The sequence below is a fragment of the Mus caroli genome, unplaced genomic scaffold (genome assembly GCF_978045245.1).
Source record: "Mus caroli unplaced genomic scaffold, Mus_caroli_1 scaffold_16, whole genome shotgun sequence".
NCBI lineage: Eukaryota > Metazoa > Chordata > Mammalia > Rodentia > Muridae > Mus > Mus caroli.
The window spans coordinates 96,215,318-96,231,406 of record NW_028227271.1 but is presented as its reverse complement, the minus strand read 5'-3'; the positions used below and the strand labels follow the sequence as shown (position 1 = coordinate 96,231,406).

The 16,089-nt window shown below is 36.3% G+C and overlaps 1 protein-coding gene across 3 annotated transcripts in view; it reads right to left on the bottom strand.

The window, feature by feature from the left end:
* The window catches only part of Nipbl (NIPBL cohesin loading factor), a 170,710-nt gene that overhangs the window by 44,342 nt on the left and 110,279 nt on the right, over window positions 1-16,089 (bottom strand). For all 3 annotated transcript variants that reach the window (XM_021183780.3, XM_021183779.3, XM_029469689.2), the window contains exons 11-16: window positions 12,525-12,707; window positions 7,962-8,159; window positions 7,769-7,840; window positions 7,598-7,687; window positions 5,937-6,040; window positions 3,683-3,769 (exon numbers count right to left, since the gene is read on the bottom strand). In XM_021183780.3, coding sequence (XP_021039439.1) covers window positions 3,683-3,769; window positions 5,937-6,040; window positions 7,598-7,687; window positions 7,769-7,840; window positions 7,962-8,159; window positions 12,525-12,707 — 734 coding nt within the window. The remainder of the gene's footprint in view (window positions 1-3,682; window positions 3,770-5,936; window positions 6,041-7,597; window positions 7,688-7,768; window positions 7,841-7,961; window positions 8,160-12,524; window positions 12,708-16,089) is intronic.

Here is a 16,089-nt window from a genome sequence, read left to right as displayed (position 1 = left end):
GTTAATAAAGTAGGAATAAAATACACATACAGGTTTACAATATTAATAAAACAAAGCTATATGATTTTGATTGGTTGGAGGAACAATCTAGTATCTACAGCCTTATTAGACTAGTCTAAAAAATCTGGAATAAAGTACATATAATGTATCCCTTTAGCCAAGATTAAAACAATTTTTTTGTTTGTTTGCGTCATCTTCTTTTTTTTTTTTTTTTTTTTTTGAGGTAAGATCTCACTTTGTAGCCCATGCTGGCCTAGAACTCTCCAGGCTGGGTCTGAACTTGGAGCAGTCTGTGTCTCCTGAGTGCTAAGATTATACGCATGCACACCAAGCCTCACTTAGTAAGGCAAGATTTTTGTTAATACTTCTGTATTCTGTTTTTGCTATTGCTTCAGCATTTTCAGACACAATCTACTCACTCTTCTTCCTATCTCAGTACTAGATGATACTCCAAAGACAAAGACACAATCATAGCTACCTTTATCTTTGGTGTGTTTCATTCAGATCTAGGATTTTAACTTCAACTATACTGAGTAAGAATTAATTTTGTGGGCTGGAGAGATGGTTCAGTGGTTAAGAGCACCGACTGCTCATCCAAAGGTCCTGAGTTTCTTCCAAATCCCAGCAGCCACATGGTGGCTCACAACCATCCTTAACAAGATCTGAAGCCATCTCCTGGAGTATCTGAAGATAGCTACAGTGTAACTTACATATAAGTAAATAAATCTTAAAAAAAAATTAACTTTGTGACTTGGGCATAAACATGATAGTTAAACTAAGCGAGAACAAAGAACTAGCAAGTGAAGAGCTTTTATTAAAAAGTAGTAAAATGTTACAGACTTAATTATTACTAGTATCTGATTTTATTTGTTTGTTATCTTGTTACAAGGTCTCTCTATGCATCTCTGGCAGGCCTGAAAATTGCTATGTAGTCTAGGCTGGCTTTGAATTGTCTACAAATGTTAGGATTACAGGCATATTAGAGCCACCATGCCCAGCCAAATATCTATTTTTAAGCACTATTTTTGAGACAATTTGAAAAGTAGATATATGTGGAACTCGTGGGATAGTTCTAGGGTAGAAGTGTGAACTTGTTTCAATCTCCAGGACTTCCTTCTCTTCCATCTGCAAATGAAAAGGAAAACCTAGGGATGGCCATGCTTGCTTATAATCCTAGTCCTTGGAGGAGGATATGTTTAAAGCTACTCTGGGCTACATAGCAAGTTCCAGTTCTGTCTGGGTTATATATCAAGATTCATGTCTCAAAAAACATCAGAATAGAGATATACAGCGTACTTATGACCAAATATTTTCTAAAATGGAAAATTTAACAATCAACATTAGTCTTTTACACATTAGCAAGTTAACATTACAATTAGAATAAACTGCTTTAGGCTCAGAGCTAGAGTGTAAATATTCCTATCAAATTCTTTTTTTGTTTGTTTTTTTTGTTTTTTGAGACAGGGTTTCTCCAGCCCTTGCTGTCCTGGAACTCACTTTGTAGATCAGGCTGGCCTCAAACTCAGAAATCCGCCTGCCTCTAGCTATCACATTCTTTTTACAACAGAAACATCAACTTTATATTACAGGATTACTTCTGGGCTTCATGTGTGTGATTCATGCTCTCGACCACTGAGCTACATTACAATCCTAGAACTTGTTTCTCCATGGCAGTCATTAAATTTTCTTAGTGTCTATGGAATTCTTTACCATTGATTGCCACCTTAGGCTTCTCTAAGCTGGGTTCCTGCTCTTCCCCCTCTCCACACAGCTTGATTCAAAGCCTGATTAAAGCTCAGGGGATAGATTGTTTTCTATCACAGAGAGCTTCTAGTTCAATAACCAATTGTATCACACATATTCTCTCTTACTTTCTATCAAACAAAACCTCAAAATAAAATTCCTTCCTTAGACTAGTTAAAAAAAGACACCACTAAATACAGATGAAATGAGGAACAGCTGCGCATGCCTGCAATCCCACCACTCAGGAGGGGTTAACTGGGAATGGAGAGTCCAGAGCCAACTTGGATTATATGAGACTCTTGACTTTTAAAAAAAAGTCATCAACAACAAACATAATTTTTCTATAGATTTTTGTTTCATGTAGATCACACAGAAATCATATACATTCTATAACAATTTTCTCATGAGATGGTTTAGTGCATGTATTAAAGATAGACATATATATGTATATATATGTATATATGTATATATATATATGAGAAGTACATACACACCAAAAGTGCTAAATAAGTGCTTATCACTAGATGAGAATATATTTATGTTTTAGAAATTTCAGCAGTAAATACACTACTTTTGTAATCAGGCCTGTTTTAAAAACAGACTGTCCCTACACAGCCAAGAGTAGCCTGGAACTTGTCATCCTCTTGCTTCAGACTCCCAACTGATGGTATTATATACACATTACAACTATCTCCAGCTAGACTTTTAAAAATAAATTTAGCTCAAAATTGTCCAGAGATTTTTATGTTTTTTATTAAATGCCTATTGTTATCTATGATTGCAGTTATAAATGTTACAAACACCAAGATGGGTATACACTCACTCAGTTTGTTAAGTCTACTACAATACTAGGTAGAGAGGTCTAAACAATTTAGTTGGTTGATTAACTACTGTAGTTAACTGCATCTATTTTGATACAACCAAAATTTAAATGTTTAATTTAAATTGTTGTAGTTGATATTGTAGTACTTTAATGCACTACTGTGTATAGGAACTTATATTTGTCTTTACTGTTCTCTTTGTGGCAACTCCTTTTTGCATGTGTGTGTGCTTATGGGAAGGGAAGCATGAGCATGTGTGCTTGTGTTTATGGAAGCCTAACGTTGATGTCTTCCTTGATCATTCTCTATTTTGCTTATGTGGAGCAAGGTCTCTTGCTGACCCCAGAGCTTGACAAATCTAGACAGTTTCATTTACCAGCTTCCTAGGACTGCCTACCTCTCTTCCCAAGAGAGGAAACTCTAGGCAGCCAGCAATGCTTGCCTAGGTCTTATGCTGATTCTGGGGTCAGCACTAAGGTTATCATGCTTGTAGGGCTGTCTCCCCAATCCCATGGCAACATTGTTAATAGATAATTCATATTAACATCACTAAAAGTGAAATTCTAGTAGAAATGTTAATGAATGTAATTAGTAATATGCGGTAACAAATTCAAATGAAATTTAGAATTTGCTTAGTAAGTAAAAGTTGTTTGTGAAAAACTTTATGCACTAAAAACGTGCTTTAGTTAGCTTGAACTGTCAATTTGAAACAGCCTCAAGAAGCCTGAGAAGAGAACCTCAAGTAAGTAACCATCCTTACGGCATTGGTGAGTAGACATGTCAGTGATAGATGGTCCTGACTTTTAGTTGATGTAGGAGGGCCCGGCCCACTGTGGACATAATAGCTCCAGGCAGATGGTCCTCTGTTTTAACTGAAAGCTAGCTAAGCAAGAGCCTGTGAGCCAAGTCATGAAGCAGTTCTCCTTCACAGTCTCCGCCTTATGTTTCTGCTATGTTCCGTCAGCGACGAACTGTGCCCTGATGTGTAAGATGAAATAAACCCTTTCTTCTCCCCCAAGTTGCTTTTGGTCAGAGTATTTTTATCAAACCAACATAAAGAAAACTAGGACACTTACCAATACCAGGTGTAAAATTATTAACACAGGTCTTAAACTTACATGATTTAACAAAGTGGAAAGCTTTGATCCATCCTGAATATTCTTCTCCAATATATTTAGGACTTTCACAGTTTTGTCAGTTGAAAGCTAAAAGGAAATACAAGTTGTTTTATCACTCATTGATAAAAGTTTCAAATTACTCAAGAAACAATCTAAATATTTTTCTTTGGCTATGGAAGATATAACATTACCATTCTTTTAAACAATAGTAGAACACAAAGTTTCCTCTTTAGAACTCTACTCAGTTCTGAGTTAGTTAGAGGAGGAACCATTGTTTGAAGAGACAGATAGCTGAACACTGAGTGCTCATGGCTCCTAGCTCAACTCATACCATACATCCAGGCAAGACTGGGTTTATTCTGATGGCTCTGCCCTCTGGTCTTTGGCAGTGACATTCAACATGCGCATGAAAACAAACATACAAATGAAAGATTTAACAGCACCTACGTTATCCAGCAGGTTTTTAAAAATTCAAGATGGGGGTGGTGGTGGTGGTGGTGGAAAAAGTCTAACTATTTTGAATACCAAGCATGAAATTTTGAGTGATAAAGTTAGGAAGGTGGCTGGGAAGGGTGGGCACACCTTTAATACCAGCACTCAGGAGGTAGAGGCAGTCAGATCTATATGAGTTCAAGGCCAGCCTCCTGGTCTACACAGTAAGGGCCAGGGTTATACAGACAAACCTTGTCTTGAAAAACCAAAACGGTTAGGAATGTGAAGTAATACTCACTGAATAGTATTTCTTTAAGGTTTCTAGCATGCTGGTAGCACACACACTAGCCAGAAAAGCCAAACAGATCCAACACTTGGGTCTAGCTAGATTAGTTATGCTGGCTTAGAGAAGACTGTTCCTCACCATACTGCTTTAGATTATCTTAGAAAAATAAAACTGAGGCTTTTCAACAACAACAACAACAATTTAGTCAATGGTTAGTGAATTTGCCTTCTGAAAAAAAAGTATCAGCTGCATGTACTTACTGAACGGATAAAGTAAATGACTAAGACTGGCACGGGTATCTCAAAAAAAAAATTGACATGGTCTTCCATACAAAATTCATCAATAGCTCTTTAATTATAGGTAGTACTATCAATACAACCCAGAAGTCAATTCTTTCTATTTAGATTAATTTATTTTTATTAAGTAAGTGTATCAGTGTCTTGCTTCTAAAGAAGGCATTGGATTTCCTGAAGCTGAGTAACAGCTGACCTGCCATGTGGGCTTTGCAAAAGCAGTGAGTGTTCTAAACTGCTGAGCCATCTCTTCAGTCCCAACCCCTAAAATTTTAAATGTATTTGTTTATTTTTAAGCAGATAAATTCTTGGTTCACGATATGGTATTTCTAGCTTGAAAGTCAACTTTATGGAACACTGATTATTTGGAATGAACGTAATGTTTGACCATAATTGCTCATTACCAGCCCCACACATGGAAGGAGAGAATATCTGCAAGTTGCCTTTGCTCTCCACACTCATGCCATAGAGTATATGGACTTTCCCTGACCACACACAAAACAACCAAATAAAGAAATGTGATTTAAAAATTAAAAAACAAACAAACACAGGAATATTTTACAGGCCATGTTAAAAATTATGAAATTGAAAAGTAAGTAAACATCCTTAAGGTGTTCAGAATCGATTTCAAAGTGAAGATATTGATTATCATTCAATAATTGTTATCAGCCTGGAAGGATAAGTAAGCAACTAAGACCAGGAAAGGTAAAGACTCCGAGTACTAGTTCTGTCCTAGAGCTAGTTAGAAGGGGAGGGGACGGGTATCTACACACTAGTCAGGCAGTACTTTACAGGGTGCTATGCTATTCCATTAGAAGAATGAGATGCTGCTGGGAGAGAGGACTGACCAAAGCCTGCAGCAGTGAGGCTATAAATATGAACAGTAATTAACCAAACACTGCCATATTCCATTAGCGCCTCCAAGCAAGGTTACTTTTACAACCACAAAGGACTAAAGTGACCACAAAGAAAAGTTTAGTATATTTCTATACTGGATAATGTAAATATCTGACAGAGTGAAGTCACAATCCATTCTTCTGTCAATGCACACATAATTTTGGTTAGAATAATTTGTACTCTTCTTTTACTAATAGATTTTTCTAAGACAAAATTCATTTAGACTCTTGAGATGTGAGTTTTATTTTTAATATGTGCTTAACTTTGTAATTTACTCTGAAAACTATAAATTAATTTCACATGCCATATATTAAGACAAATTTAAAGTTTTACTTTGCTGAGATACCTTGTCCATTATACCCATGGCTTTAATTTTAGCAGATTCACTCCCAAGTTCATTAAGCTGATGTTTTCCTAAAAGCAGTTCCTGAGGAATTTCATCATCATCACCTGAAAAATCAAGCCCATCAAACACAGGTATGTTAAAGAAACAGCTGAGACCGGTAAATTAATAAACTTTGAAAATAAAAATTTGATTGCATATATAAAGAACCCTAATTGGTTTCAGAGTTCTGTAAACCACACGTAAGCCACACCCAAAGAGAGCAGGGATGAGACGAGTCCTAGAAAGGGAAGACAGGTAGCTATCCTGTCCTTACTACTGCACATACAGTGTGGACACTTGTCAGTCACCTCTCTGCGGCAGGAGGCTGACCTGGATGATCTAAATCAACAATCTCATGCCCTCTGGCTTCTGTGTGGGTTCAGCCAGTAGGGTGCCCTGCTAGATCAGAGAGGAGAGTGATGCCAGGCTACTCATACCCCCATTCCTTCCTTCAAGGTCTCCTGCACTATGCTCATCTACAAAGGACTGCCTCTCTCTAGATACAATATGATTTTTCCGACTGAGTGAGCTTTAGACAATTCTCTTTCTTTAATTCTTTTGTGTAAAGGGGCAATAAACAGCTTCCTGGCTGTTAACCCTACTTTCTGGCACTGTCTTTCTCAATATTCATAGTTACTGTTTTTTTTTTAATAAATAATAATTTCTTTGGTAAATAATTCTTCCTCACAATGTCCTAATTTGAGAGATCCTGTTTTTATTTTTGGAATTCTATATTATATAGAAGATAATTTCTTAGCATAGATTTTTTTTGAAAAGATGAAACAGATATTCCAAATAGTTCGAATAATACTTTGATTATACTTCTCAAAAAGTACTTTAAAAACAGTCAATACAGTTTTGAAGGTGACTTCATATAAGGTGACTGATAATCTGTACAGCTTTCATATACACACTAATGAAGGTGGTATATGGTGCCTTAGATTAGGTGCAGCAATATATTCTTCTCTTTTCTTACTTTAGTTTTTTTCTAGACAGAGTTTCTCTGTGTAGCCCTGGCACTCTTGGAACTTGCTTTGTAGACTAGGTTGGCCACCACCTCAGAGATCTGCCTGCTTCAGAGTGCTGAGATTAAAGGCATGTGCCACCACGCCTGGCTCAATCAAACATTCTAAACAAATTTTTAACACATGTTGCTATACTCAGATATAATTACATCTTATCAAACTATACAAATATATCATTCAGTGTCCTGCGTTTTAGCTGGTGGTCTAATTTATTTGATATACTGTACTATTTGTTTTTCTATCAGGGCCTCAGGTTGTATGTGTGTTTGCACCTAATATCCTTATATAGTTGAACAGTGTATGACTGCACTGATGAACTGATTCCCATGTCTGCTATTTTCTCCATATTTGGGGGATATGCAGGAATTACACGGAGAAGTGTTTCCTGCTGTTGCCCTGCTGTGGTGGCAGTGTTCTCAGAGCCTAAGACAGCTACCAACTTGGAGCTTGTGTTTGCAGTAGTTTCAGTTGGATAACATGAACTCACACTAGACTTCAAGTTTCTTGATAGTATACATTATGACTGTATTTTCTATAGAATCTTGCAAAAAACTAGACACAAAGGAATAAGTAAAATATCCTGTAAATTGGTTTTACCAAATGCAGTAAAATCCATATCTTCTAAATTATCCAAAATATTCTCTATTGAGGCTGTAAATCTCTTAAAAGTTGAAGAATCCATCATTTCTGCAAGAGAGAAAAAAAATGATGCTCCCATTCTCAGCAGTAAGTAAAGCTGAAGCACATAAAGCAAAACGGAGATGTTACCTTCGGGAGTTAGCTTTGGCTCATAAGCTTTCCTTTTCTTTTGTTTTTCTTTTTTCTTCATTTTTCTAGCAACTAAAACAAACAAAAAGAAACATTGAAACTCAAGAATGATACCACAGTAACAAGTTCTTCAAAGTTAGAAGAGGAAATAGAAATTGGTTTAGAGACCCCCTGGGACTGATGAATTAATTACCCTCACTAAGGCTGGGAGGAGGGGAGTAATCTTCCATGTCAGAATCTGACGGACTTCGGTTTCGGTATCGACCACCACCCGAGCTCCTCCTTCCGTCATGGGAGTGGCCACTTCTCCTATGATCCCCAGAGCTTCTTCTGTCGCGCTCTTCGTATTCCCAAGCTTTATCGTCATCTTTTTTATGCCGTTTCCTAGAGGCTAGAAGCAAATCCCCATGACAAATAATTTACCTCACTTTAAAAGACTGTTAAAACTTGTACTTTACAATGAACTACATCTTCATTCTGTTCGTCTATGAAAGTCTAAGCCATTCATCTACCCAGAAGGTTAAATGAGGGTATAGAGAGGATACCATGAATTTGAGCATTATGTAATCTAAAGCTAAAGGTTTGTACACGAAGTTAGCTTGCTAATAACCCGATAGGAAGGTTCTGAGACGCTAAAGCACAGTGTACATTTCAGTGAGAGGTTTCAGCACATCAGTAAGAAGTAAATGTAAAATTCAGATTAATTACGACTTATAAAACAACCTTTATTTAGATATTTTTGGTTCAAAAACAACCACCATTTATAATTTTTGTCAGGAGAAGGGTTTGGGGGTAAAATAGTCAACTTTTGAGATAGTGTTACAGAATATATGTGACCAAATACTCCATCAATTAACAGCTAAGTTATACTTACAACTTAGCAATAAATTCCAGAGACTCTGATGACCTAACACCACAAACCTACAGAGATAGTATATATCAAAACTGCAAACACTAACACACTGAGATAGATAATTCTCCGACAATTGGCATGCTAGACTCAAGGCAAGCTTCTAGGCTTACGCATGCTCCAGAAGCATGTTTATATATGTTACCTTCAAAGGTCCCCCCATCTGTCCAAAGTTTATATGCACTCTGCTAAGATCAACAATACTGACAGGAGGAGCTTCTGTGCAAAGAATTTCATCTGACATATCAACTCATGTATTAAGTTGAAAATGATTTGAGCTTTAAGAAAGGGTTACAGTTCAGTATTAAAAAGCAACAGTTCTGCAGTGAAACTTAGAGGCAGTGCACGTGAAAAATACACTCTACACCTGGTGTCTGGTGTAGGCACCACTTGTTAAAAACAAGATAGGACTGATGTGTCTGTCCTAGCTTGAGATTATTACAACAGTATTTAAAAATATTTATTTGCTGTTATTTTGTATGTGTGTGTGCATGTAGCTCGGGGGCAGCTCCCCACTGCACCTTTTAAGTGGGTTCCGGGCTTGAATGTAGGTTGCCAGGCTTGTGTGACAAGTGCCTTTTCACTGATGAACTATCTAGCTGGTCCCTATACCAGTTACTATAGTAACAAATTGCTGGTGACTAGTCTGTTGATTTTTTTAAACACCTTCCTTCCTCTGACTAGCTTCTATGAATTCCTAACTATGATCAATACAGAAATATTAAAAGAAACCTCTTGAACCCACTACAAGGCTTAGATTTAAGGATGTCAATCTGGCTCGAATGCCCTATTTATATTTGTGTTGGTATCACTATGTGTGAACAATAAATGTCTAAATGCCATAATTATTCCTGTTCATGATCTGGTTTGCTTCCTGGTACTAAACTCTAGTATGGACAGAAAAGGGTAACTTGGTCTTAAAAGAGTTGTTATTGAAAACAGCTCTAGGGGAGTGAATATATTCAAATCTTCAATAGTTTACTTCATAACTATTGAAGATATGAGTCTCTTTAAGCTATAAACTATGTGAGAAGAGGCAAGACCTCCTCACGTTTATGGTTAGGGTATGTTCAAGAACACCCACTATTTAAACAACTTGTTTCATTATTAGAGAAAAGGGGGAAGAGAGACTCACTTAGATGGATCATGTGTTTATATAATATTCACTAAACATTTTGCAACACTTCAACAGTTACTGACTTGTCTACCAAATAAGGAACTAACAAAGTTGCTCAGAACGAGGCATGCTATAATGTCAAGTATGAGACCTTATGCTTACGAACCAAAACTACAAACTATTTTACTCTATATTTTAATTAATTAAAAAAAATTCTATATTCGGCCTTCAATTCTATCACTATAAATCCTTGATAAATCTTGTGGTTATTAGGAATTATACAGTATGCTGCACTCATCATTCTTTAGAGGCCTTAGGGCATCTTTCTGTCCCATTCATTAAAGTTTGGGCAGTTTGGATTAGAACAGAGTGAATAACCCCACAATGTTTATACCACAGTGTGTTCCATGAGGTTAGCACCATCCCAATTAGTAGGCTAGCTTGTTAATTTCTCTATTTCCCTCACTGCTCTAGAAGAAGCAGAGGACGGATAGGAGCACAAACGAGACCCAGGAAGTATGAATTCACAGTTCTCTACCTCCCCTTTCGGAATTTTAGTGCTCCCCACCCCCATTTCCTTCATTCTCCCTCTCCACCTTTTCCTGGTACCAGTGACTTTATATTTGTATTTTGGTTAAGTTCATCTGTTAAGTTCAACTTTCAAAGAGTTTCTTTGGTTATTTATTTATTTACAAATTACAATACTATTTCCTTAATCCTTAGATTTTAGTAAACCAATTTGTTTAAACTTCAGGGAAGTCCTAAATTTCACAAAGTCTATCTCAAAACAACATAATTTTTCCAACTACTGTTCACATGATACTTTTTAATTTTGTACAGTAGTACAAAACTTTGGTTACTCTTATAGCAAAATGACAATTTGGTTCTTTATGTCAATTGAACATTTTCAACAGTCGAATCAGTAGACCCTTGATTTTTATACTTAACTAGATTGAAATAAACGAAGCAAAAACAGTAAACCATTCGGGTATCTTTTTTAAAATCTAGAGAAAATTCCTTTTCTCATAGCAGAAGCTGAAGCCTAAATACTCTTAACAATATTAACATGAGCTTTCAGTACTCCTGGGTACAGTTATATGGCACCCATAGTCTTAGGGTGAGGCTTTACACTTCCATGAAATGAGACAATATCTTTCACAACAGAAAGAGAAAAAAATTGTGTCTACATTGATGACAAAGGCGTGGCTCAACTTTTCCCTACTTTGTAGTTAGTGGACATTTCTGATTGTTATCCTTTGCTTTTATTATTCAGTAATTTCATAATCCGCACCAACTTAGCAATGCAGGCAGCCACTCAAGCAGCCAGAGAAGAAGTGAAGTTTATAATGAAGCTGCAAGTAAGGACTTTAGAATGGTGAAAGGATAGGGGAAGGAGTAGACAGACATGCAAATAAAAGGAACTGAATTTTAGGGCCAACACGCTTCCTTTGTCTTCTTACTTTCCAGAGCTAACCATGTTCTTATTTCACCAAAATGTTTATAATTAAAAAAAAAACTTTAGCCATTTTAATATACTGTATTGTTAATACATCTCATAATAACACAAATTATAACAATCACACATGGTAGATTATCTTGGTTGTATATTTCAATTTTAAAACGTAAAATCTGTTCAGTATCATAGTGTACTGCTCTAGCTGAAGAGCTCACAATTTTGAAAGGATGAGTAAATGAACATTGATTAAAAGCTTTGGAGGAGGTGAAGAGCTTCCATCGGCAATATACACTTAAAAATGGCAGCATGCATCTGTCCTTCCTGCCCTTGCTTGTCACACCTCAATCTACAGACACTAGGTGGAAAAGGTAGAACACACTGGTGGTCTTCCCACTTCTTTTGGTCATTATGACTAAGTCAGTTGGCACACAAGTGAAGATCTCCCATAGTCTGTTTCCACTGAATGCCGTTTAAGTCAAACAAGGTTGCTGACCCCTCTTGGCTAGGCTCAATTCTCTTGCTCCAGAAGAAGGAAGATAGGGATAAAAGAGAAGAACTTTTTCAGTGGACCAGTAGGAAGACAGGCGAGGTATAGCAAGTCTAGTGCAAAGACAGGTGATCACAGTGTTGTAGAGAGGTAGCTGTGTAGTGAAGAAGCCAGCTCTGGAAAACAGTGAAACAAGGGAGGAATTCCAGGACACAGCTGGGCAAAAGGAGAAGCCAGGTCCAAACCACACAGATAAATCACAATGTGGCTAAGCCATTCATAATTTAGTGATAGTATGGTTTTAAATATTTCTTTATCTGGCTATCTCCTACGTGTCCTTCCAGACTCAAGTGTCACCTCTTCCAGTAAGCACTCTCTGAACCCCCACTGACATTGATGGCAATGTGCTCGCACAGCACCCTGCATCTACGATTACCACTTGTAGTACAATCATTACAGATCCCCCCAACAGACTGAGACTGTGAGATAGGGGTCACATTTTTAATGTGTAGTTTAATATCCAACGCCTACTCTCTATCCGGAGTCCAGTACAGGTTAAATACAAATAGACACAGAACGGGTGTTTTCTATCACTATTACAGCTCAGCTAGACTTTTTCTTGGTGCCAACTGAACTCATCTTTCATACAGTTTTAAAGTATAAAGAAAAAAGTCTTGCTATACTAAGTTATTAAGAATTAAGGTAACTGTGCTCTTGTTAACCCCCAAATTATGTTACACATATTAATCTGCCTTTAACTCCTAAAGACAGTTAAATGATACTTACATTCAAATGCTTCATCACTATCATTATCTTCATCTGAACTGATTTCAGCATATTTTGGCTTTTCATTAACTGTGCTACGCTTGCGTTTGTTCATTTTCACACGTTCACAAAGTGGCATGGTAGATTCAATTTCTGCCAGGAGTTCAGGGGGCAATTCTTTTAACACTGATTGATCTATACTACCTATTAATAAAAGGCAAGAAAGAAATTTAAATCTGAAGATAAAAACTTTAACCAAAGCAGTAGAATAAAATAAATCTTTTTATAATTATAACTTAAATAGTAACCCTAAATGTAATAAATTTATATGCATATATAATTATATGACAATTTTAAAAATTGACTTTATTATTGTAATAACCGAGATTAATGATACAGGCATCTTGTCCATGTTAGGTAAGCACTGTCCCACTAAGTTACACCGTCATCTCTATGTTGTGTCTCTCTAGGTCTACAGCAGGCCCCCATAGCCTGAAATTAATGTAACCTTCAGTGCACGTGGTAAAATGGAGGACACACCACCTCCATCTTCCTCTATAATTCTGACAGTTGCCTAATGGTGGTTAGGTAACATCTTTACCTGTCATTGTCTATTTGAGAAGCAATTTAGTACCTTTTAGCATCATAAAAATTTTCCTTGTAAGGACAAAACAATGAACATTAAATTAAATATAATAGAAGTCTATAAAGTATGATCAATACACCAAAATATTTAAAAATGCTTACAATTGAAAATAGTAAATAAATTCAAGTATGTTATGAAATAGTTTTACATTTTCCAATAAGAGAGTAATGACAAAAAAAAAAATCTACCAAAAAACTATATTAAGAGTCATTACACTTTACCATGTAAACCTAGAGACATAAGCATTCATACAGCTTCTAGGAAGAACACGTTAGTATGATTTTGGCAGTTTAAAAATAAAGTAGAAGTAGCAAATAATTTTCTCAAGACAATTCATTTTTGATGACTAATAAAGGCGACAGACAATTTTACCTAACTTTACTTACCTCTGTAAATCTTGGTGTAGAAGATCAGAATTGATTATCTTATATGAAATATTTTATAAAATGAAATCAAATAGTTCTTTACTGGTTTAGAGCAGGAAACATTAGATAGCCAACATTAACATTATCTGTTATAATATTCAAGTAATAGTGCTTATATAAATCACGCCAGAAAAGGAAATGGGCATCATGCTATATTTCCAAGTCTCAAGAATCTATAACATTAGTTAAGACATATAATACAACACCAATTTGGAGAATATACCCATTGCTGTTCTGAAAGCTTTAACTCAGTACCACAAGGCCTCAAAGTCTTCTGCTTTTCCTACCAAGATAGACAGACAGCAGGGAGTTGATGTAAACGCATGGTGCTTAGTGACTGTTGGATTAACAGAAGACTCAACTAGGGACTCAAATTTCCAGTGAGTACATGGGATGGACAGCTCATAACACAAGCTCTTGAGGTCACAAACGGCTGGCTTCAGAGAAAGAACTGTTAGAATATGTTCCAGCACTAACTTGAGAAAAATAAAAACAATAGAAAACTGAAAAAAAAAAAAACCCTCTAGTTTTGGCATGGAGGCTCATATATTGAGTCAAAGCTAAGTAACTGAGTAAAATGTTAGTGGTCATCAGTGTAATAGGATAGAGTATATGATTATAATTCAGGTCACAGAGCAAGGTCTTAATTTAAGTGAGTAGAGAGACACGGCAGCAGCGTGCAAAGCTGCCTTAGTTTTGCTTAAGAACATGTAGGTCTTGAATGCTTCCTGGAAGGCTAACTGTGGTTGTGTGCTGATCTGATCGCCTGCCCCACACGAGGTGGGAGGAATAGCTAACAGTCACTCAGAGAAGACTTATGAGGCTAAGCGGTGCAAGCGTCTAGGCAGCACTCCTGACAGAAACATAACTCTGCAATGTATGAACTGCTGAGTCTCCTTTGTGAGTTCCTTGTTTTCTTCTTTTAAAAACTCATTATGTACTCACTATGTGGAGTGAACATGTAAGCAGAACATGTAACTACACATGCCATCGCGTATGTGTGGAAGTTAGAGGAAAACTTTACGGGGTTTCTTTTCTTTCTCTGCTGTTTGGTTCTTGGGAACTGAACTTAGGTTGCTAGGTTTGGTGTCAACCACCTTTAACCGGAGAGCCATCTTACCCAGTAATTTCAAGTGCTGCCTAATAAGCGAGTTGGAAAATTAGGTTTATAGTTGCTCACTCATTCACTCATTCATGTAACTATGTAGCTCTGGCTGGCCTGGAGCCTGCTTGCTATGTATTTCAGACTGGTCTCCAATTCAAAGTCACTCATCTACCTGTCTCAAGTTCTAGGATGGCATGCACCATCTCACTGGGAAGTTTTATGGTTTTGAGATTATTTTTAATGATTCAGGCTCTGCTGCCATGTTCCTTATGAATATATATATATATATATATATATATCATATATATATATATATATATATCATCTTCTGACCCCTGATATATATATATATATATCATCTTCTGACCCCTGCTCATTCAGACTCCTTTAAAAGTGTAAAAATACAAACACAGCAAATAATGTTCAAACTCTAGCAATGCCACAGTTGAATATTTATTCAATAAAATAAAAGAGCCACACTGAAGATTTTTAGTTTTAGTCACTATAATCTTAAAATATCCTCAAATAGGGGAATACAAAGAAAGTAGATCACACTGAAAGATAATTACAAAGATGGTCGGTACCTCTCGGCCTTGTTGTATAACAGTCCATAAAATGAACTGAGGTGCTGGCTATCTTGTGGGTGTAATCACTGCGTCTCTACAAAGTCAGGGTCATTACAGATCACCTGTCACTGGGGAGGGGGTTACTGAGCATCCTGAGCCTGTCAGGGAGGCCTTAGTGTAAAATGGCTTACTTAATAAAGATACACACAATGGGATTAGTATACTGAAAGATGACTAGTATAAGTGATATGGGCAAACAAAAACAAAATACCCCCTCCCCAAAAACCAACTCAGTACTAGTATTATACTAGTTTTAATTTTGATACCAGCATTGAAAAAAAATTCAACGTTCAGTTGCCAAATTACTACATGAAAGACTATTATTAGAACATGCTTTCTAGTAAGTAATTACGTAAATAACAAGACATATGATCCCATTTCTGCTGTGTTCATATAATGATAGGAATGACATGCAGCAGGGACATTCTAAATATACAATGCTTACAAACAATACACACATAAAGACAGTTTAAAACTGCATTAGATAAAGTCAATAAAATTGGAGTGGCTATAGTCTTATATAGAGTATAGCTCTTATTACAACATTCATTTGCTCTGCACAACTGTACAAAGTAGAAGAAAACTGGATTCTCAGTTTTCAAAGATGAATGTATTAAGCTTTGAAAGGTAATTATTATTCAAAGTATGAATTCCATAATTTCTAGTACTATAATTTATATAAATTTAAATGAGAATCTTAAAAAAACTGAAACATTAGAAGCCAGAAAATTTTGGTGGGAAAGGTAAAAAAAAGGTACCATATTTAAAATACCCATTTTACTTG